The sequence below is a fragment of the Labeo rohita genome, chromosome 9, assembly GCF_022985175.1.
Source record: "Labeo rohita strain BAU-BD-2019 chromosome 9, IGBB_LRoh.1.0, whole genome shotgun sequence".
Lineage (NCBI taxonomy): Eukaryota > Metazoa > Chordata > Actinopteri > Cypriniformes > Cyprinidae > Labeo > Labeo rohita.
Window position 1 is genome coordinate 10,435,174 of NC_066877.1, and position 25,041 is coordinate 10,460,214.

General features: G+C 37.0%; 1 protein-coding gene across 1 annotated transcript in view; it reads left to right on the forward strand.

Moving 5' to 3' along the window:
• The first annotated feature begins 843 nt into the window (after positions 1 to 843).
• The window catches only part of pard3bb (par-3 family cell polarity regulator beta b), a 386,633-nt gene continuing 362,435 nt past the window's right edge, over positions 844 to 25,041 (forward strand). Inside the window, 3 exon segments of the mRNA XM_051118598.1 lie at positions 844 to 1,107; positions 1,533 to 1,810; positions 21,775 to 21,876. Coding sequence (XP_050974555.1) covers positions 1,694 to 1,810; positions 21,775 to 21,876 — 219 coding nt within the window. The 5' untranslated portion in view covers positions 844 to 1,107; positions 1,533 to 1,693.

Below are 25,041 nucleotides of genomic sequence, written 5' to 3' on the forward strand. Positions count from 1 at the left end.
TGTGTTAATTGATTTATACTTTATGCCCTTGTTGGTAAAGTAACGACAACTTTTAGGTCTATAATTTTATTTCAACATTCTTTTAATATGATCTGACCGGAATTTACTTGAAATTTGTAATTAAAATGTCAGTTAAAAAAAAAAAAAAAATCCATAAAATGTGTGTGTGTGTGTGTGTGTGTGTGTACTTGTTTTTGCTACATTGTGGGGACCAAATGTCCCCACAAGGATAGTAAAACCTGAAATTTTTGACATTGTGGGGACCGGCTTGTGGTCCCCATGGGTACAAAAGCTTATAAATCATACAGAATGAGATTTTTTGAGAAAGTAAAAATGCAGAAAGTTTTCTGTAAGGGTTAGGTTTAGGGGTAGGGTTAGGGTAAGGGGATAGAAAATACAGTGTGGACAGTATACAAACCATTGCGCCTATGGAGAGTCCTCACAAAGATAATAAACCAGACGTGTATGTGTATGTGTGTGTGTGTGTGTGTGTGTGTGTGTCTGGAATACTTTATTCTGATTGGCCAATGATAATAACGTGATAACGGATTGAGATCAACTCATATGAGGAATTTTAACATGGATCTAATTTGTTTATTTAAGAAATCGTAAACATTTTTTTTTACTATAGTATAAAAATAATTAAGATATGTCTCACTGTTATAGAACATCAATTATATAGGCGAATATAGGGTTTAAATATAACTATAAAATGGGTACATATTGGGTCATTTTAGCAGTAGTTAACACTGGCTATAGCAGGCTGAGTGTGTGGAGTCCTGCAGTGGTCCATGTGCAGATGTGTTCTGGCCCTTTAATAAAGTTGTGTGGCCCAGTTCTGTATGTTGGGATAACACTGCTGGAGGCTGCTCGGGAACTTCAGGAATGGCGCAAGACATGCAACTCCATCCGGGCAAAATATTGATGCAAACACCATCCACACATGCTCAGTGTCTTTAGTAAATGCTCGTTTATCCCGCGGATCATCGCTAAAGTGGGTAATTGTATAAAGACAGCATGACTGCATGATTTGTGAGGGTATTCAACAGCTCGTCGCCAAAGTTTTTTGCCGCTAACCTGCTCGCCTCTCCATATTTTATTTGCCAAGTAAGTACAAAACATATTTGATGTCCAACGAAATGCACGCAAACGAATGTTACACGTGTTTAACGTTTGATTTCGGTGCATTTTCTTGTTTTGAGAGTTTGCAGTGAGTTTAAAAAGTGAAAGTGTTTGTCATCAGAGCTAACCAGTTAGCCATCTGGATTCCACAGCAGTAAACGGGACACTAACCATCCTCACTTCTAGCTATAATAATAATAAAAACCAGTCGTCAGTCAGATATAAATACAGTAAATGTATTCATTCGTTTTTTTAGTGTACCGACTGTCTAACTTTCCCACCAACTGTTGCTATGCAACATACAGTGTCTACCCAATCATCAACAAGCTGTTTTATTAAACAGTGCTTTCTAGTTAGTAAACATCTGAGTTTATTTGTTTTATTTACAGTATTTGTTTTTCTTTCTATAGCGTCATGTCATCTTATCTTTGATGCTGTAAAGTTTGATGCAAAAAAACAGTTTGCAGTCTGGCTGGAAATACACAAACACACTCGCACACACACCTGCTGCTGCTGCTGGAGTGTGTTTAGTAACACATCTGGATCGATCTTCCCCTTTCTGGATTAAAAAATGAAAGTGACAGTAACTTTTGGAAGGACTGGTGTTGTTGTCCCATGTAAGGAAGGATGGACAGTCCGGGATCTCATCCAGCAAGCCACCCAGAGATACAGAAAACTACTAGAGCAGGTGAATATACTATTAACATTTATAATTTTATTCACTCTCAAGTTGATGTAAACCCAGATTATTTTATTGAACACATTTATTACATTGAACACGGAAGCTCTTCAAGTTATAAATATGTTTATGACTAAATGAGAATTAACTGATAACCAAAGATGATTCATTAAAAATGCTTTCGTTATTTTGATAAATAAAAACAAAGTAGACTACTGTTAAAAATATATATTTTTTAATATTTCGGAAGGAAGTCTTTAATGCTCACCAAGTTTCCTTTTTTTCTTTTCTTTTCTCTTCTTTTCTTTCTTAATACAGTAAAAGCAGTAAAGAACTGTTTTCTGTTTGAATATTTCTAAAATTGATATTTTTGCTTTTTTTCTTTACAGTAATTTATTCTTGTGACAGAAACAGTTTTCCATTTTGTCATTTTTCTAATTACTCCGGTCTTCAGTGTCACATGATCCTTCAGAAATCATTCTAATATCCTGATTTGGTGATCAACAAATTTTTCTTATTATTATCAATGTTGAAAACAGCTGCTTATCATTTTTATCATTTTTTTGGAAACTGTGATGCATTTCTTTTCTGAATAGAAAGTTTATTTATAAATAATAGCATTATTTGGAATATAAGTCTTTTCCAACACTATGTTTCCATCACCCTGTTTTTGTGAGCATTTTGAAGTGTCGTGTAAGAAGCGAGTGGTGGAAACTCTAAAATAAAAAAAGTTTTTATGCTTGCCTGAGGTGGTTTTTGAATTGTGCTAAGTAGGGTTAATGTGAATAATAGGAGATGGAAAAGCCTTTTGTGAACAAATTTCTTCAAAAATAGTCATGTGACTTTGCGCTATGGGACGAGATAACTTAACTAACCAGTGGCCTGATCTCATTGCACATTTGAAGTGTTGTTATGGTCATTCTTAAATCCCTGATCAAAGTCTGTCGTAAAAGTATTTCTGTATAACTGCCTCCCAGAACTGTTTTACAAGACTGCGTTCCCAAACAGCTGGCATCCGCCTCCGAAAGCAGTACCCGCATTTGTGTTTCGCCTGGGCGGGCGCAAGTAATTTATTGTATTTGAAAATTATTGTATTTCGTAGCTTTTCCTACTTTTCTTGATGATATATATAGTGCCAGTTTATCAGGAAGTGATGGTATCAGGAAGTGATGACTCTAAACGATCCCAGCCAAGGAAGAAGGGTCTTATCTAGCAAAACGATCAGTAATTTTTTTTCGGAAAATAATTTTTTTTTTTATACTTTTTAAGCACAAAAGCTTGTGTAGCGCAGGCTCTGGGATGCGCGTTCACGATGCTACGTACTATTGAATCACGTCGAAAGGTCACGCGGAACGTAGGCGGAACTACAGACCCATTGTTTACAAAGCGAACACACAAAGACTAAGAAAGTACAAGTAAGTTTAACAAAAAGGTACAACGATGTCCTCCTCTCAAGTTGTAGGAGAAAATAAGATGGAGTTTTTCACCAGTGAAGTCCATTATATGGAGAAAAATCCTGAAATGCTTTCCTCAAAAAACGTAATTTCTTTACGACTGAAGACAGAAAGAAATGAACATCTTGGATGACAAGGGGGTGAGTGAATTATTTGTGAATTGTTGTTCTGGAAGTGGACTTCTCCTTTAAATTAGGTCCAGGTCGGCAGGGTAATAAAAAGAAAAGGTAAAGAACCTCATGAGTAAATAATGCCAGAATTTTTTTTATTTTTAGGCAAACAATTCTTTCAAGGCCTTACATGTTTTGTATTATATCATGTAAATCTTTAAAAAGGTTTATAATAATTCTGGGATTCAATATTTCACTAACAGTATTCAGCATAGTGTTAGTTAATTAAGTCTTACCGAAACACTGAATGGCCAAAATCGCACTGGGATTAACACACGCTATATTACATAATTTTTAATATTTGGTTTTACGTTTAATTAGAGGATGATCAAAAATGTATGCTCTACCTTATGGGATTGAATGAACTGCAAAGACCTTATTCATTAATTTCAAACTTGTTAGTCAAAATCATGTGCTTGGAGCCTGATGGGAGCTGAAATGTCGACCTTCACTCTTATTATTGTAAAATTTAAAAGGGGTTCATAAGTGCCTTTCTCTGATGACAGGAATCCACAAAGCTGATTTTATGATGTCTGGGGCAGATGTGCCTTGTCCAATTTTTCTGTGTGCTAAATGCAAATCAGAGTTAAAATGTGGCAGCCGTTCTATCCCTTGAGCGCCGACCCTTTGCCCCCTCATCAGATATTTCCTTCATTGCAGCTTGAGCTTCATTATTTAAATAGTACATCAGTTTGAGTGGCACCCATTTTTGCCAGCTCTTATGGCTCTTCTGTGGACCGATGGGGACGTGGATTCGCCACTCTCCCTGCGCATTAGAGTTTAGACGGGCTCCTAATAAACAACGGGATTTTCATCCTGCATCACTGCAGGAGCCGCCAGGCCCAAATGAACCCGTAGATTGCTGCGAGACTTCCTCGCCTTACAATTTACTGCGTTATTGCTTTGTCTTGAGAGTGGTCAATTTGACTGATGGGAGACGGTCTTCGTGTTTTGTACTGAAGCAGGTGTAGTGATCAGATCTGGGGTGGCGGTGGCCTTGTATTGCACCCTGTCGCGTTTGAGATAGTAATATCATGCGATGGATTTGGCAGGTCAGGGCTCTGACAAGGATCGAGGTATTGCTTGGTTTTAGTATGCTATCGGCGTGTGAGATCTTAACAGGCATTTACTCTATGGGCCACCGCGTGTCAAGCTAAGCTTAGACGATTTTTTTATTTCGGGTAGGCACGTCCTTTCACTCAGACACGTTTATGTGCGTGCCTAGCCTTTATTTGTGTGTTTGTTATTCCCATCAGCTCAGTGTTATTGGCTGTTATTCCCAGGGGAATTGGCACGTGGGCTGGTGACGCACACGGGGCCTCGGCGAGGATGGATGGTGCTGTTTGAGGGATCCTGATTGGCTGCTGTCTCCAGGGCCTCATTTCCAGGCCAGGGTGAATGTCTACTGTTTGGCCTCTGCAGAGTTTCTCAGATCTGGCTGTAGTCGGTCAGGGTCACTAGTAGTGTTTGCGCAGTACTACATATCGGATGACAGAAAGTTGCTTTTGTGATGTGAAGTTTGTAAGTTTAAACTTATCACACCTACTGATTTTCAGTTATGTGTTTTGATACAGAGTCTCATGTTCTCCAAACGTGATATATGAGGGTTTACTACTGAATTTGGCTAGTGAGATGGCATTAAGGTATGGTTACATTAGTGAAGATATTTTAAGTTAAGTTAAAAAAGTTAAGTAATAAAAAAAAACCCCACACAATGAGTTTATGTGACCAACTTGAACATGAGCAAAATCTGTGCAGGGGACTTTTTTTATGAAACTCTCATTCATACAGATTCCTATTGGAAAAATGCCTTTCGTTTGGGAAATTTCTCTAAGGAACCGTAAATGTAAAAGCACTTTGCAGTAAAATGAAATTCATACGTAATGTCTGAATTTATACAAATAATTGAACAAAATTGCTTTAGTGCTTCTCAATACTTCAAAAAACTTTGTCTGGCAAAGTCATGTGGTGCAAACAATAGGCAGAGGAAAAACAGCAAAAAGTATCCTGTAATATCAGATAATTTGACCTTTTGTAAGTTGCCAACAATTTCAGTGATGTGTTATTCGAAGACAGTTTGGTCTATCAAAAGCTTCTAATAAGTTTTTGTCAGCATGATCTGAAGATGATCTGAGTCAAATTTGGTGAAAATCAGACCAAAGGTTTAGGAGGAGTTAAAAAAAAAAAAATTGGTTTTCAAAGAAAATCAAAATGGCGAATGGGAAGTTCGGGCAATTACAGCATAATTGGTATTGATGTTCTCATTATGATCTAAGGAAGGACAAAAATAACCAAAAGTTATAAAGGTACGTTCACATGGGCTGTCCACACTGACGCTTGACAGACGGTGTCTGAAGCTTGGTGCTGACGTGATCATCATAGTGACAACAGCCAATCACATTACTTCTCTAATGTTGCATGAACGGGATTGGCTAGCATCTGTGCTAGAGTATTTGCATCATGCGATCTGATTGGCTGGCGCCTGCATCAGTGCTTGAAAAGTTGAAAGTTTTCTACTTCTGCCAGGAGCAACGTCAATGACACGACGCAGCGGACCCACAAATAAGTTCGGCAATGCTTGACGTCACTCCATTCAGAGTAAACGAGGCACTGAAGCCAACACCCAGTGTGAATGTAGTGTTAACATTTTTTGTAATTTCATTATAATGTTTGACCACAAGGTGGATCTTGCACCAAACTTTTTGAGTGCTTTAAGGGCATGGTGCTAAAGACACGCACTAAGTTCTGTAGTGAGAAGTCAATATGTTTGTAAAATAGAATTTTTTTTTGACAACTCAAAATGGCCAACGTCCAAAATGGCTGATATGGGAAAATATGGTATCGTTCGACTCCAAATCTAAATAGACTAGTTGTTCAGACGTTATAAGCGAAAATAGCCTGAACTATGCAGGTCACCTCAGGTTATTATAACACACACCAAGTTTGGTCTGAATACGGCAAAGCATTGTAGAGAGAAAGCTTCATGTCTGATTTAGTGAGCTTTTCAACAAGTTTGTTTGCAAAGGTTTTGAGACGGATGTGTTTATATAAAAAAAAAAAAAAAAAAAAAAAGTTTGCTAACTTTTTGCCAGCCTGGTCTGAAGATGATCTCAGTTTGGGTAAAAATCTAAGGAACTGTCAAGGACAAGTTTGAGAAATTCAAAATGGCAGGAAAGTTTTATGATGGAATTATTAAGTTTATAGTATAAACACGAGTGCATATTTGGACAAGTGGTGGCGCTAGAGAGTTTGAGTTAAAGACACCAAATTTACTTTGGTTAACGTTGAGACTGTCCTTTATCAGTGTGCCAAATTTCATACTTTCCTTCAAGCGGATTTATGGGATGCCAAAGACATCCTGAGCGGAAGAAGAATAAGAAATCTAAGGAATACACTAATAACAGTTCTAAGAACTTGTCACATAAAAGTTTCTTTCCTTTGTAATGGACATTCTTGTTATTGACTCATTATTTGTAGCCTCAAATATGAATTTAGTATGAAGCGAAAAAGTACCAATGGCTCGTATTGCAACAAAGGCAAAATTTTGGCATTGCTTTAAATCTAAACTAAATAAGAGGAATAGGGTTCACAGAACTAGTTACATATATGCAAGCAAGCATGCACACAATTGAAGATATTTACACACTTTCAAGTAATGATGGATAATGGTATTAGCTTCATGAATAGTACTATGCAGCGCAGTAATATTAGGTTTACTTGTGTTCCGTTTATGATTGGAAGCGTTGTACCGCAGTATGGTTTGTCAGTAGTGAGAAGGCGGTACAATCGATCTTTGTGATAGATTGTTTTCATTACTTGGTTCTTTTCCCTGTGAGACTGTATGATTCAGAGCTGCTGGTAAGTAATGTCCTTCAGGTTTCCCTTGAAGTTTCATTAATAGAGTTAATAATCATAATGTTGCATTTATTCATGAATGCAGGGAGGCTTCACAAATCACGTCTCTGTGCTTTCAGCACAAAACGCAGAACAAACGGAACATTATGTTTGCAGGAATACTAACACCCTCATCAATCAGTGCGGTTTTTGAACCTTTCTGGAACTTCACACCATTTGAAGCTTGAATTCAGTGCCATTACGTTCAATATTTTCCAGGAAGTTTTGCTCAACACGCGTGGATGATTTGGGGTTGCTGTGTCTGATAGCTTACTCATTGATTACCATAGACAAGCAACAGGCGCTAAGCTTGCTTTGGGTGTTTTGTAAAGGCACATGCTGTAGAAAGCTCTGACGAATTGTTTGATGGATAGAAATTCATAAGATGTGTTTTGAGACTGTGAAAGAGCTGGGTGAGTTTGAAATCAAGCAGGAGCACATTGAAATTGTCAACTGGAATACAGCAGACGTTTGGTTCCATTGACAAATCATCACTTTCGCAAACCCTTGCTTTTTTCCATTATTCCATCTCTACTGTAAATGATAATTCAGCCTTTGAGATCTGTAATTATTCAATTACTGGTGTTTAGTGAAGGCTTCATCTGCTCACACCAGAAAGCTTAGTGATTATGAGTTAACTGCCTGTGATTATCTATTTTAAATGCTTGGACATTAGCGGGATTTCAGCATGTTAGTGGTAGTTGGTTTGTAGATTGTGGTAGATTATCCCTTTTGCTCCTCTAATAGGCAGAATGGTTGAATGAGATCGACTAGTATATCTAGAATTTTCTTAACCTCAAATATTAGTACCATTGTTTTGAAGGTGATAATGCTTTTAAACCTTTTTCTAAGAATGTTTCAGTATTGCAGGCAATATGGACCAAAATCATCTCTGTATATTTAAGCTCTGTATTTTTTATGGAATGGAAGGTTTAGTTTTCTTTGAGTAAAAATAGGCTCTGAAAACAAAAATAACGAACGTATCTTTATAGGTTGTGAGGTACATTGTGCAAAAAAAGGATAGAAATAAATAAAAAATGCATAAAATATGACAGGGAGCTCATTTATATGATTGCAGAGCCTTCAATTCTCAAGACAACTCGGAGGAAACTAGATAATTTGTTTTAGGTTAGAGTTGTGCTATATCCAGCTATAATAATAGTAAGCACAGAATATTTCACAGTCATAACTCTGATAACAAAGCAGAATAAATATCCAAGACTGCCCACTGTTCATGCAAAACTTTTAAGACATGATGCCTCAAACTTTGTGAACTTCAGTAAACCCTGGAACTACTTTAATCTTAGAAGCAGTCACTCTGCTAACTTATTTACAAAATTGAAGCACTTGGTGAGTCACTACTTTATGTAATATATACCAGACTAGAAAAAGGATAAAGGGACACTTTTTTTTTTTTTTTAATTTTAGTATTTTGAGGGAAACTTTTGAGGTTGAAACAGTTAGTTGAACTTTTTTTGTTTTATCTCTACTCATGAAAATGGTTTACTTAATTAAAATTATATCTTGAGGATCAACGTTTCATTTTAAAGTATGTAGTATTCCGATGTTTTATCCAAGCCATATACACCCACTCTAGGCTAAGCCCCAAATATCCAGTGATCCAAGAACCGCCCAACTGTCAATGTGCTAAAACACTTTTAAAGCATTTCTTGCATATCTATTTTTTTCCCTGCAAAGCACTGCTTGTTTAGTAACTAAATGTGTTTAATGCCAATTTTAAAGACCATTACTTTTGGACTTTTAAATAGCCCACTGCAAGCACAAGAACGTCCCCAAAGAATGGAGATCTAATTATATAGAGCTTCATTAGGACAACTAGTTGACTAATCGATTAGATTATGTAAAGACTTTTTAGCTTCGAAATTGTGTGCTTTTCCAAATCCCTTTCCTTTTGTTTCAGAACACACATTCTATGCTGGCAACCCAACAGACTATCAAAATTATATTTGTTTGTACCTTGCATAGGACTGTTAATAGTCATATATAGACACACCGATCGACCAGCAAGGATTAGCCGGTTTTCCACATGTTTTCCACCTGGTCAGTCTGCCAATTCTGAGCCGGTCCGTTTTAACGTCACAGTGATTTTATACAATAGTAGTTCAATAAACATGAAGTTAAAATTAAGTGACTTATATTTTAGACACATTATTGACTGTCTTTGCTGAATTTCGTTGACAAAGATGGTTCAATCAAAGCCACAGCAGAACTGCTGCTCGTCTCCGAGACCACAGCGGTGTTTCGTTACTGAGTGAATCCACAATTTTTGAACGAATCAAGTGTATCAATGATTCAGAAACCCATTTATAGAAGACAGTCACTTGCTTTGTTTCTGAATTTATCTGCCGTTTGAACGAAACTAAATGACTGAGTCATTTGCCGCCACCTACTGGTGGCTTGGTTTCATATTTAAAAGTATCATTGCATTATTTATTTATTTTTTTTAAAACATTCATCTTATATAAAAAATGTTATGCATTTGAAATTAGATATATAGAGAATATTTATAGAGAGTATCTGTAACTTAGTCCAGATTGGGGGAATTGTAATGTTTAATACATTTTTATTATGTAAATAATATTTTTGCATTGGAAAAAAAGGACTGTTTTTGTTTTTGTATATGCTATCAATTATAGTTCTTAGAAAATCAGAATCTGCATAAAAAAATCTGTATCAAAAATTGCAATCGGTGCATTTCTAGTCATTTCTAGTCAGACCTTTTGACTTCAGCAACAATACCTAAAGTTGAACAGTTTTTGCTCACTTTTAAAAAATGAAAAGCCTAATTATTTTGCTATCCTATGCATAATTGTGTTTTTTTTGCATTCAGCATTGTTTTCTCAGCTATCTGTGACCCTACCAGAACAGACCTGTCACCGTTTTTGGGTCACGACCCACGAGTTACGGACCACTGCTCTACTGAGTGGTTTTCCCTATTTACTTTGGCCTAGTTTTATGGATGGGCTAATTGCATGTAGGCTTTGTTGCACTGAAGGCTCTCAACTTGTCCAAATGCCTGTAAGTTAATGGAGGTTAAGCGGTAGCCTTGCTCTCTGCGTTTCATATTTGCGGACAGTTCGACCTCTTGGCTAGCTGTCACAGCTTGGAGCACAACTACTTGGCTGTGCGTTATCTCGCCTGTGATAGAGCGGCGAGAAGTGTTGTTAATTACCAGATTTCCTTCTCTGCCATTGAAGTCTCAGCAGCTCACAGTCTTGCGTTTTTTGTTATGCTAATCTAAAACATTTTCCTGCAGCTGTGTAATTATGCATTTAATGCGTTTCAGGATTAAAGCGAACGAGAAATGGCCTAGATTTAGTTGCGCTAATCTTCAGCCTTTTAAACGGTGCCATACATCAGCTATCACTTGAAAAGAGCGTGGTTACCACTTTGAGGATTTGCTGTCTAATTTCTGCCGCATACATATTGCTGCCCTCTGCTTTGCGTATTGCTTTGTGTTTCTTTATATTCAATGAGGTGTTTTCCATTGACCCGGACATGTCAGTTTCCAGCGGGAAGAAAAGAGTCCTGTGATCTTCAGCCAGCGCTCTCGAGAATGTTCCGGGCTGGGAAATGTGCTTGAGTCGAAGGCCCTACATACTTAGCATGTCTGCAAGCCTTTGTCCAGAGGCTGTGAATTGTTTGAGAGAGAGAGAGACCTTAAGCGGAGGAAGTGCTTGGGAGTCACTCAGGAAGTTATCAGGTCGTTGAAAAAGGACACTTAATTACCCAGGCAGACGTAGGCCGGGGTTGTGCTGCTGTTTTTTCATTAAGCTCAGGAATGCCAGATGCACAAGTGCTGAGTTGGCTGCCAAAGCAGCTGATATCATGGAAAAGTCTGGACTTGCGCCAGCAAGAAAACAATTAGCATGCCTCGCCTCAGAGACAGAGTCGGTTAGCATCTGCTCTCAATGAGAAGCGTTCCACGCTAGGTACGTGGTTTGTGATGGAAACTACCTCTGGACCTCAAGATGTCCTTGTGAAGTACCTCTGTTCAGCCTTCAGCGATTCAAGCATTTTTGGCAGCGGGACACGCTCTCAGAACCCCAATGTGCTATTTTCTGTGGGTCTACATCCGCTGTTGTGGTTTTATTTGTATGTAGTCATTGTTTTCAGTGACAGTTGGAGGCATAGTGCTCTCTTTGAAGACATTTCTTGGAATAAACCAAATACACACAACATGTACTTAGGCTTGTAAGTAAGCCTGTGTTTTGCTTTTATTTTAGAGTGGGCTGTTATGAGTTAGGTTTGGGTTGGGTTTTCATGCCTTCCTTCTAACCCATGTTTTTGTTGTTTGTGCTGTCACTTTGCCATATTCATTGACTTTCAGAATATATTTAAAGGGATTTTTATCACTGAAATCACAATCACTGAAAATACGTTGCTATTTTCAGTGGGGCTAGATATTGACACAGATTTCACAATTCAAATTGATTTCTATTCACAAGCTTGCGATTCGATTTAGATTTGATTTAATCTAAATTATTTTGGATAGACTGTTTATCAGATACAACAATACATGGCAAATTTTGTCAAGGAAATAAACTAATGCTGTGAAGTATAGATGAGAGTCAGTTGGTGCTACATTATAATGTTGGAGATTAAAATCTACTGGTTTGTATACAAACAAAACATGATTTTACTTTACAATGACATAATTATATTTCCACTCCAAATCGTTTTTTAAAATATAAACATTTAAATGGTGTCTGTCATAAAAATTGATTTTTTTTCAACATAAATTAAATATTGAAGAACAATGAATATGATGAACATGTTACAGGTACATATATTTAGCGAAATTCTCGTCTCTAGTGTTCATTTTTCTTTATAATATGTTTTATTTTTTTTAGGTAAATGTTATGTAACACTGTTTAAAAGCTGTTATATTGAAATCTTTGCGTGGTTGTGCAATTATGTGAGATGGGATAAGGGTTTTGGTAAGTTGTAGTTTTTCTTTTAACATGCCTTCAGATGTTTATTAATTTTTTATTTCATAATGACTTTATTAAAGTATTAAAGCAGATGAGATGATCAGCACTGGCACTTTGCACTACAGCGATCTGTCACTCCACATTAAGCGGCAAAACAGCATTTATTATTTGAGTATTGTAATAAAATTGACAGAATTTAAAATCTAAGACTTTGTTTTTTATCAAAAGTAACAAAGCACAAAAATGATTGTGATTCATTGGATGGAAGATGCGCTACAATGTTCCATTCATTAACTGAAAACAGGTTAGACTAATCGATTCTTGCGATTTAAGAATCAGTATTAAAGGAGAAGTCCACTTCCAGAACCACCCCCTTGTCTTCCAAGATGTTTATGTCTTTCTTTCTTCAGTCATATAGAAATTGTTTTTATGAGAAAAACATATCAAGATTTTTCTCCATATAGTGGACTTCTATTGTGCCCCGAATTTGAACTTCCAAAATGTAGTTTAAATGCGGCTTAAACGATCCCAGTCGAGGAAGAAGGGTCTTATCTAGCTTAACAATAGTTTTTTTTCATAAAAATAATACAATTGATATACTTTTTAATGTCAAATGCTCGTCTCGTCTTGCTCTGCCTGAACTGTTTTTTTTTTTTCAGTTCATGACAGTTAGGGTATGTCGAAAAACTCTCATGTTCTCCCTCAAATTCAAAATTGTCCTATATTGCTGTTTTACCTTTTTTGTTAAGGGTGTTTGATCTTCTTTGCATGTTCACTTTGCAAAGACTGGGTCAGTACTTCTGCAGCGATTTAGGACATTTTTTAAATGATTTTTGAAATTGAGGTTTTTGACATAGCCTAACTGTCTTGAACCAGCATACAGAGTTCAGGGAGAGCAAGACAAGAGGAGCGTTTGAGATTAAAAAGTATTTATATTGTTTTAAAAAAAAAAATTTTAATGAAAATAACTGGTCATTTCGCTAGATAAGACCCTTCTTCCTCGGCTGGGATCATTTACAACCGCATTTGGGATCCTTTGAAGCTGCATTTAAACTACATTTTGGAAGTTCCATTATTTATTTATTCTTTTTTTTTGAAATCACTTTAACGTTTCAGACATCCAATTTTTAATCCAATAAACCATGTAGATGTCTAGGAAACTAAGGTACACTTAAAGTGAGAACTAAACGTCTTTTCCAACTTGAAAACTATATATAGTCACAAAGAATTGTTTATTACACAGAATCTGTGCAAATATCCTGGACCATAAGCAGGGTCCGAAATTAACACTCGCCACTCGCCAAATGCGAGCAAATTCTCTGTCTGGCGAGTTAAATTTAAAGCGCCATCCGCCACATGGCGAGTAAATCTTTTCACCAGTAATGTTAATCAGTATCAGTCTCGCGGATCTCTGTGATGCTCCCCCGCCCCCGTCTGCATGCGACGTACCGAAGCGTAAGTGAAACGCGAGCGCCGCACTCACGTCATTTCCGTCTATCCCACACTCGACGTAGCGGTAGTTTCGTGCTAGTGGCGAGATGTGGCGGGTTTTAACTGGAGCTAGCCAGCCTTCAAAAAGAAAGCTTGGCGAACTAGAAGAAAAGCCACCACCAGAATTCTTATTGATGTTTTAATTTAGGGCTGGACAATAATTCGATATCAATATATATCGCGATAGAATTTTTTTCAATAACGGTGATACGATTTTTAAACCCATTTCCGATATTTCGATATACATTTGTACATATATATAATTTTATACATTAGCATTTGTCACTGAATGACGTTAAGTGCTCAGCCGTCAGAAAGAGCAGAACAGAATTGCGTGATGACGTACATCACAGACACGCTGCCCGCGCTCAGCAGTAGTTGGTTAAGTTCCGTCGCGGAAAGTTTTAGCTACAAAATGAGTACCCCTGACCAGAAATTATATTTCTTACCAGAATAATATTTCTTGCCAGAAACCTCTAGAGCCTGTCATAGAGTGTCATCAACACTAGGGATGTTCATTTCGGTTATTTTTCCTAACCGACAGCCGACGCTTGTTAACCGATTATTAACCGTTAACCGACAAGATTATTTTAAATTAGAATATAATTATTTTAGAAAGGATAAGTGTCTGTGACCCGTTAAAATACTAACATTTGTTTTCCGGGATTAATTTTACATGCGCAAAAAGCAGCAAACAACAGAACATGAGGATTCACATGGACACGTCGCATCACCTGCAGCTTCTGCGAATGGAGAAAAACATCATAAAGCTAGGCTATATATATAATGAAAGAATATGCCTATAAGATAAATATTTTTACTTAATAAAACAAACAAAAAAAGTGCAACAAGTAGCTAGTAGCAGAGTTTTCGTTCATTTTTGTGCTGCGCGAAAGGAAGACGGCTGAAAGCGGCATCCTATTTTTCTTTATTTTACAAACAGCAAACCGTTTACAGTTTTGATGATCTGTAAAGAGTCGTTTCCCCTGTTAGAAGGAAAAAATCAAGTGATTGCGCCGGCGCCGCACGCGCACACACAATCAGCCAAACATATGGAAAAAAATCACACTGCTTAATCGTTATCAACGTACTGCCGTGATATTATGCCAAACATTTTTTTTTGTGTGGATATTTTAATGCGAGAAGTACAAAACCAGGTTTACATAACAAATAATATTTTAGCATTCAAATACATCTTGAATACGGAGACATTTGGGTTTGTGTCGTATGAGACACAATATTAGTTTCAGTTTCGCTTTAGCCTCAATGGTTTGGTTTTGTCTTGTCGCCGAGCTTCTTATATTTTTCATTCTTGTTCTTGTCTAAATACTGTTAAATTGAAAGGATTTTTTTGTGGAGTGAGGGGAACTAAAATAGCCTAGCCTATGTTTATAGTGTATTGTAAATATTTCGCGTCGACACCAGGTCTTTCTTAATAATAAAATGCGACTTAACGATAGGCCTACGCGATTTATCTTTTTTCTCTCAAAAATGCAATTTCATTTTATTTTAACCATCCAGAAAACGTTTTACAATATTTTGATTACTGAATTACTGAAAAAAAGACCTTTTAAACCGTTTAACTGATTGTATTAATCGGTCAAAATTCTTTCTGTCGGTTAACGGTTGACCGGTTAAAATGAGCATCCCTGATCAACACTCAACAATGTTCCGGCCAGAGCAATGTGTTTTTGTTGTTGCTCACTCTTTATGTATTTTATTGTATTATTTTTGTTTCTTTATCCTGGCTGAAGCAGTTTGTTTGTTGTTTCAGTTTATATGAATATTCAGCCTGTTCTAGTTTAAATGGAAATATATTATTGTTAATAAGCTGAGTCTGAGAATTTTATTTATTTGATAGTTTATTTCACATTTCCTGTTTGTAAAGGCTAAATACAAATAAAATATGAACCTTATTTTTTTTGTACTGTTTTTATTTAAAAAAAAAATTATATAATTTTAATAGGAGGAGCCTGGAGGTATTATAGACTGTGTAAATTCAGTTTGCAGACATTTGTAGGTACAGACATCCATTGTGTGTGTTTTTGCTGAGGCTTTTTAATATTGTCCGTATCGATATAGGAATTATATCGTATCGACCGAAATTAAGAAATATATCGTGATATGAATTTTTGCCATATCGTCCAGCCCTATTTTAATTGTTACTCCTCTCTGTCCGAAGCACACATAATATACAGAATAACGTGCTTTGGATATATCTGTGTTAAATCGTTCAGAATTTTGGCAGGTAAAAAATAAGCTTGGCCGGTTGATTTTTTTAATCCACCGGCCAACTTGGCCGGTGTGTCAAAAACTTAATTTCGGTCCCTGACCATAAGCATCACCGAGTGTAGTTCGGGGGTTCTTCTTAATGCATCTTAGATATAAGATATAATAGGTTCACTTGCCGCTTGAACTGAGAAGCTAAAGCGATCGCTCCTGCCACATTAAAGAACCGTATTTATTTTTTGAATTTCATTATGAATTTGGCATGATTTTAAAGCTGATACTTTGTTTATTAAAAGGTAGCAAAGCTTATTTCGATTACTGGACGGAAAGTGTACTACAAAGTCGCATCATGCATTAACAGAACACACCATAAGATCTTGATAACAAGAAGCCATAGTATCGATTATTAATGAGAATTGTTAATGATATTGCCAATATACACATAGCTGACAGCTTTACCTGTTGTAGTTTGTTCAAGCTGTGCATGAAATGGACACTACTTCACGTGTTTCTGTCAGTTTCGATCTCTCTCATGCTGCACAACTGGAGCTGTGCTTAGCAGGTCAGCGCTGTTGTTCAGTAGAGATGAGGACTGTTTGAAAGCTGTTTTTCCGTTAAAATTTTGCGCATTGTCTAAGTTTAGTAGGTACGTAAATATAAAAGATTTGAACGCAAAACAATTCAAATATTTTTTTTAATCCATAATATGTGCATTATATGGTTGCCAGTGGTGACCTCAGCAAAAACTTTACTTGCAAATTAGTATTTTTTTCGCAAATGTGACCCCTTTTTAGTTGCAGTCTGGAGCCCTGATGTTATGAATCCATCTGTGGCGGGCAAAATTGGTGTAAAAACGTTAGCTAGCACTGCTTTGTTTATGGTTGGTATATCTGCAGTCCTAGCTCTTATGGTTTACCTTTTTGAATGACGATTACAGACTACTGCCACTTGCTGGTATGGAGAATTTCCTCTCATGTATGTGCAGAACCTAGTTGACCGTTCGCGGTAGTCTTTTTGCGTTCACACATGGTAGGGTTGTGCCGATAGACGATAACATCATGTATCGACGATAGTCAGAGATATCGCCTGTTGCTGATACCTTTGACGATAGCAAGGCAATTATTATTATTATCCGCCAAAAATAGACTAGGCGCCTAACTTTAGCAACGCAGTGCAAAGAGCAGCTTCTGGGGTGCTACAAAAATTTGCCGCGAGGTGGCTGGGATAAACACAAAGGCACAGAGCAGGAGGGGGTGTTTCTGTAATTGCGTGCAGTTGCTGACGCTCACAAAAAGCATGCATTCGCTTTTCTTATGCGCTCTGTTTTTCACTTTTACTTTCGCTTTCGAAATTGAAGGGTGGTGCAGTAACTCGTTTTGGGGGGGAATGGCCCCCTTTCACGCCGCAGACGTGTGCAGTGTGAATAAGGGGTAAGAAATGTATTCATCATACAGAGAAGTAACTATTGTATTCACTTATGGTACCGGGAGTGTTTTTTTAAAGTGCATAAACTCGCACTAGGCTAGGCTAGTCAGTGATGATGTTCTTTGATAATGTAAATGCTCTTTGCTCATTTTCTGTAGCTGCTTTTTGAATAACTAAGGAAATGTTATTCAAATGTTATTCATTATTAACTTACAATGTTTCTATTAAATTATTAAATCATGTTAAACACAAATTAAGTCATATTAAAAACATTAGGCTGCTTTTAGCCTTGTGCTAGTTTATTTGCCGGCAGTGAAACTAAGTAAGTAAATAATTAAATAAATTAGCACGATTATATTGTATATCGGCGATCTCACAGGCTGACGATCGGACGATATGAAAATTGAGCATATCGCCCAACACTAACACATAGGGTTGCATAAATAGGGTTGGTAAATTTTCAGAAACTTTCAAAAATTTCGAAACTCAGAAAGATTCCAAAAAAGTTACTGAAATTTAGCAGAAATGTTCCATCTCTTTGCAACCCTATCCACACACAACTTTTTTGGCCCAGACACAGGCAACATGGGGTGACACCACAGTTGGCTTTCATTGCTGCTAGTTCTTTGATGTTGGTTTGGTGTGTCTAGGCCTTTAATCATCCCACTATAAGAAGTGCATTTTTAAGACATCTTTGTGTCAAAAACATTCCAGCTTTTAAAAAATGACTAGTGCATTTGAGGCCCCTGCATTCTGTATTATTTGGTTGTATTACTTCTAGCTGCCTGTATAAACCTGTCTAAATAGAGTCAGACATGGAACCATAGAGCACTCTTAAGATAGTCAACTATTTGTTTAGCCACCCCGCCGTCTAGTTAATCTCTAGTGTCCACATACTGGCTATTCCTTGTATAATGTGGACAAGGCTGTGTGCTTCAGTCTTTTAGGGTGTATGTGTGTGCATGTCTGTCTAAGGCATATTAATGTTGTATGGTTATTGTATTAACGCTGATATTCATCAAACACAATGCTGGAGTAGGTCTGGAGAGACCAGACATGCTGTCTGTTAGTCTCATTTAAGTACTGATTACCCACATACACAGCCTTTCACACTGGCCTCTGTGCTCAGGAAAATATTAATTTCATTTGTGCTACCATATAAAAAAATATCTCATTTCATTCAGGCTATATTACGTCCCATAACAGAAAATGAGGTGTGGGTCAGAAAATGGTATGTTTATTAAATTCAATTCACGGCAAAATTGGTATTTTCATATTTGACCAGAAAGTGCAAGAATGCGGTGTGGAGGTGGAAGATCGTTTTCGGAGATGGACAACGTCTTATTGCATCATTATCATCACCATCATGATCATCATTACTGTTTATGAGCTTGGTAATGATGTTAGGCTTGGTAATGGACCCTGCACCAACAAAAGCAATCGTAAAAATACGGCGGGAGCCCCACTGCTCACCGTCATCAGGGTAAAAATTGCAAAATGTTCCAGAGATTTCCATCGTTTCATTACAGCGCAGCCTCGCTATCTCCCACCACACTCGTACCCTCATTCAATGGTCTCATAGCTGGGAATAGCTGGCCTTAATGTGGCATGTAATACAGCATTATTCCCATAGACTGGCACACCGTCGCCCTTTGTTGAATGCCAGAAACTGACACGCTCATGGCCTTCGGCTCACCCTGTGACGCTGCTAGCGTTATAAAGCTCAGGGCTCATTTAGGTGAAATCGTGATTAAACAGGTGCGTTGGCTGTCAAATGTCATATTGCTCATGGGCTGCGTGAGATGAGATCATATGGGATCCAGTGTCATTTATTGTTTATTGAGTGAAATACAAGCTTTTTGTGATGCATTGGAGGTTCTTCAGCCTTCTAACATGACACTGATGCTATAATAGAGACAGCAGAATAAGGAATAACTCACACATGGCATAAAATAGTACGTGTAGGGTGATGGGTGTATGTGTACCTTTAGGAAACTCACTTAGTAGTGCCTACGGGGACACATTGTAATAATGGAGAAGATAATATATGTGTTTGCACCATTTTTCTTTTTTTTTTGGAGTATTATTTTGTCATGCTATGCCTAAAAAATGACTTTCTTAGTGTTTTTCTTTCGTCTTTTTCTAGTGAAACGCCTAAACAACATTCTGAGCAGCACAACTGCATAAATTATTAACATAAAATCTGTCTGGAATATAATTTTTTTTCCCAGATGGTTTATTGCTTAAAGCAAGTGCGAAACTTTCCAATGCAACAGGAGAATACATTTATTTTCTTGAATGTAAATCTTACACAGTTTTGATTCTCTGGTTTGTTATTTTAAATATGCTTTTCTGCAACTATGGAAAATATCTGAACAAGAATAGAGAATTCACAAAGACTAACAGATGGACAAAACTCAATTCAATCCTAAAGCAAACTTCACAGCAGAAAAAAAAAAAAAAAAAAAAAAAAAAAAAAAAAAAACTCCTTTTATTAAATAAGGCATATTTAAATAAAAGCATATTTAAGTAGATGTACTCTTCTTTGTGCTGCATTTTCAAAGCGAAGATTTCACCTCTCACACTTAATCAAACGTTAAACCCGCTTGAGATTGTGAACTCGTTAATTAGACAGCTTTTTTCACAGCAATAATACAAAAGCATACTTTATGTAATTATAGATAATGGTTATGACAGGGGTGTTCAAGCATAGTTTTTTTTCCCACTAAATCTTGTTAGCTTATCTATTTGAAAAATAAGAAAACAGGTTTGTATGCTAAGTGGAGATATTTATCACTTGGTCAGCTCACATTAAGCAGAACCAAATTCCTATTTCAAGCTCTGATGTTCGCTCACCTGCCAATACAAAGAATCAATCTGTCCCAGAACATCAGAGTGTATATTTCAGTGCATTTAGGGCTGACATGATTACAAAATAACCCATTTGTCAAGCACACTTTATTATCACTGGTCAGTGCTATCACATAACTAATTGTTGTAAGTCTAACAAACGAAAGTAGATTTGCATTTTGGTCCATTTTCTTGGTAAAGAAATCGTATTAATTGTTATTTTCTAAACATTTAGGAGCAGCTACAATTTGTGCGGCTGCCATTTGTCCTCTTGCAGCCATCACATCTTACCAATGCTTGGTTTGTTTGGTTGTTCTAGTTAACTAAAGTAGCAGCTGAAACTATGATGTTCAATTTTGTCGTGTTGGTTATTCTTTGTAGGTAGTGTTTTGATTTGATATGAAATTTATGTATTCTCTCTGTCTGCGCACAGTAGAGCCAAGCCAAAAACTTTTCTGTGTACTTTTGTAGGGCAACATTGATGTATCTGTAGATTTGGCTCTCTATTGTCCAAAAGGTCTAGTTTTCTTTATCTCTTTTATGTTAAACATTGTATATTTGTCTAGGTCATGTATATGTTCATGTATGTCAGCATGTATTGAGAGAAGATGAAATCTTGTGACTGTTTTACTGTAGTGCTGAAAGACTGGGCTTTTATGTTTTAAAAAAATTGTGTAAATATGAGTCATACAGACATTCTCCGTTTGTCTGGTGAAGGCTGACAGCTCTGCTGTCCCACAAAAGCCAAGATAAACAGGGTAGGCCCATGTCAAAGTCAGGTTTCACTCTTTCAATGAAATTTTGTTGTTACTCAGTGCCAAGGCAAATACTGTTTAAGCATAACATACCTCCCACTACTACTTCCTCTGCTTTGCTACATGGCATTGCCTGACATCAATCAACTCTCACTTGCTTTGTTTTAAGTAAGCACGCACCATGAATGCAGCCAAAAAGCGAGATGTACTGACATAAGATCAGGCGCAAGATGGAATTAAGCCATTTGTTGTGCTGATGCCTTGTTTATACCTCACTTCTTGGCATGAGCTGAAGTTGACATTTGGAGCTCAGATTTAGAGTTACATCACTCTGGTCTCTGGGACCTGGTTGGCTGCGGTTTTGAGCTCATAAGGATTGGATGATTTGTGGTTGATGTGTTCTGCTTTGTGTTTTGTCAGCATTAATCAGAAAAGTCCATCGGGCCTATGATAGAGCCTTGTGGCACTCCCCCTGTAGGAGATGGTTGTAGAGGAGTTGTGTGGGAAGGCTTTTCACTGTAATGAAAGATGTCCCATGCTGCTTGTACATCAGAGTGTCCTGATGCATGCTGCTCTAAAGTTAGCACAAACACATTGAGTACTGTTACCCCTGATGGGCAGGATCAAGTCACGGCTTTTTTTTAGAGAATAGTTACAGTTTAGACAACACTGTGGGAAGCCTGGGTAACTGATAAGCCTAAGGTCAGTGTTCGCTTGCTGATTGTTAATATTGATGGTTTTGTTTTGTAGGAGGGAGATTTTCTGGTACGAACTCACCATGTTGAGTACTGTGATGGGGGAATACTGGACCCTGATGATGTGCTAACAGACCTGGTGGAGGACAAGGACAAGGTAAGGCTCAAGGAAACAGTCGGGTATTAATATTACATCCTCTGAAGAATAATGTCAAGCTCAAAATGTCATAAATATTGTGAAATGCTGAATCATAGACATTTAAACATACATGAATGTCTTAGCTTAGAGTATAATTTGCATCCTCAACGGACTGGAGTAAACATTAAGGCCTACATTACACATTAAACCTAATTCAGTGTTTAGGGAGTTCTTTTTTCCACCCACCTAACTTATAAAATCCTGATTGGTCTTAACTACAAACCAAAATTAGATTTAGTTTTAATATTTTTCAAACAGTTCTGTAAACAAATCAGATTTTAATTTAGCATCCACTCAGAACTCAATGAATACTTTGTGACTTATGAAATGAAAGCTCATCTGGTTCATGAGAGTCATTCTTATGTGAATAGAATTACAGTGTGTATATTTATTTTTGGTTGTAGCTAGTGAAAACACAATAGAAGATGTTTTTGTTTCATGTTGTGGTTTCTGGTCCTTCAGTTTAGGTTGGAAGTTTACATCTAGAGTAGCATAGGATTTCTTTTGCTGTGGTGCTGTAGCTTCAGTGGTGCAGGGAATGCTGACCTAACTCATAAAGAAATCTGTCAAATACAAGGTTTTCATTGGCTTTGTTCAGTGTGTAGGTGTTTGGTCCAATAGGAATGAAATAATAAATCTGTGAAGCATTAGCTTGGGTACATTGGCTTTTTGTAACATTTGATGTATTGTTAATACTGCCGTTCGTTTGTAATGTCAGAAAACGAAACAGGAAAGAACAACAGAACACATTTACTCTTACAAATGTGAGAGGACTTGTTGAGAAGTTGTGAGAAAATGTGAGAATTTATGGAAAACGAAATCACATGAATATGAAAAAATCACAGGTTAGGTTGCAATGCCATATGCACCAGATATATGTGTTGTGAACATGTGGAAAATGTTAAATATACATTATTGAATGTGAAGTACTTGGGAGGTTATGATAAAAACTATAACCGTAATGTATTTTTAACCTTTTATGCACATGATTGTCATTCTCTGTTTATAATGGAAGCGCAGCATAAGGTTCACGGTTTCATATGGAAATCACATCATTGACATTTGCTTAAGAGGAGGCCATTTGGACCACCCTCTCTCAGGAAAAAGTGGTCTCTCCAATGAGCCCTCGGGGTATTCTGTTTGTCCTTTCTCTGTATGGAGGTTATTATATTGAGCTGTGTGGCCGCTCCTAACTCGATAACACAAAAGGGCATTTGCCTCTTAATTGAATTCTCTCAGACATCAGATGCAAAGCTTTTGATTTCTGCACACTAATTAATAGAAGTGAAGGCACTAGGCGTTACGGGTTGCATGCTCTCTCTCTTGGAGCAAGATGATTTCTGGGATATTGCTTTATAATCAAAGTGTGGAAGTGTTTTATAGGCTTTAGCCACAGGGAATGCAGCCCATTTCTGAGGAATAATTTGCATATGAAAGATGAAAAATTGTCATGATTTAAAGATTATGAGTGGGACTATTAACTTAGAGATGATAGTGCCCAGTGTTTCAGTGTTCAGGCCTTCTATAATTGGTCCTAACTGTTAAAACAAGAAAAAGAAAAAAGGCTGTTGAGTCAGTGTGTTAATTTTAATACAGTTGAAGATGAATTAAAACAATGCTTTAAAAAGAAACAAATGTGTTTAATCATGCCTGTACACTACAGGAAACCTGTCTCTTTAAATCACACTTATAGACAGCAGGCAGCACTGAATAATAAGCTGTTCACATATCAAGACTCGACAATAAGCACTACCCGATGGCCTGGGGTCAGCGTGAAACACACTTGGGACAATTGATACAATTGTCACTGGCCTGATCAGTTGCGAAAGTATATCATGTGCACTATTTTTAAGTCTTGTCAGTTTAAACATTCAAGCCATTTTAAAGCACAAGAAGATGCAAAAGAGAACTTGCTAGTTTTATTATACAGCAGCAGGTATTTTATGCTTAGATTGTCATTCATGTTTATCAAACAAGAAAAAGAGAAAATCCTTCACTAATCTCTGAATATTTTTTGTAGCTTTAATAAGAATTAATCTTGAATTTAAATTATACATTAAATATGCAGTTATTTTACATTTTTAATTCAATTTCTGTAGTATTTCATACCTACTACAGTAGACCTACCTGAAATATGTAAAGTGTTGATGATTTTCACATAAATATTTCATATTTATATGTGCTGCTATTTGTAATTCGTTTATTTGTTCTTATTTTGTTACTGACTTGTCTTTAAGCTAGTAGTTTTTGATATGAAAATGAAATTGGAATCAGAATTGGGACATTTTACTGGAATGTAAATTTTTGGTGTTGTAACAACCTTTTTTTTAAATAGAATACAAGGATTCATGGGTCAAAAACAATGAAAATAGTAACTTTTTTAAGTGGTTCAAGAGCGTAAACCCTGTATTGTAATTGTTGCAATGGCTAAGGATCAGCAATCTCCAAGTGAAACTAATTGTGCATACCAATATCGTAGTCGTGGAGACTTGAAACTTTGAGGGATGGTAGTACTCACACCACCGACAACGTCACCAGGTCTCGCCCAAATCGGAATGACGGGGGCACTACAGCGATCAAAAGTGTGAAATCGCTCATAACTCCTAAACCATCAGTCGCGGGCTTAAGTGTCTTATGTTGTTTGAATCCTTGGCTGGACAAAACGACAACATTTTCAGGTATTTTGGATTTTTTCAAAAACCTACTTTTGCGAGCTAGTCTTAGGCTTTTCGCCCAAATTGGAACCAAACCAGTGCAGAAAGAGATTCTCTGGAGAGCATTGGCAGCTGAAGTTTGAGCACCTATTAGACAAGGTTAACAGAGGCTGAAAAAAAGCACTGCAGTACAATTCTCTGGATCTCTAGGTCAATAATTATCAAAAAAAAGTTGAAATTTACCCTTTGGGAAGCTAACGGGGTAGTTTAGAAAAGGGTCCTGTCCAAATTTACCCAAAGTCCCATAAAGCCTAAAGGAAAACTCAAAAATTCACAAAACCTGCTGAGCACATGCGGCAGGCGATTCTAAACAAGCATGCAAAGTTTTAAGGAGATCAGACCACAGCTGCCGCTATAACAGTCATAACTGTTAAAAAATTAGAGCTGTCAAATAATTAATTGCGATTAT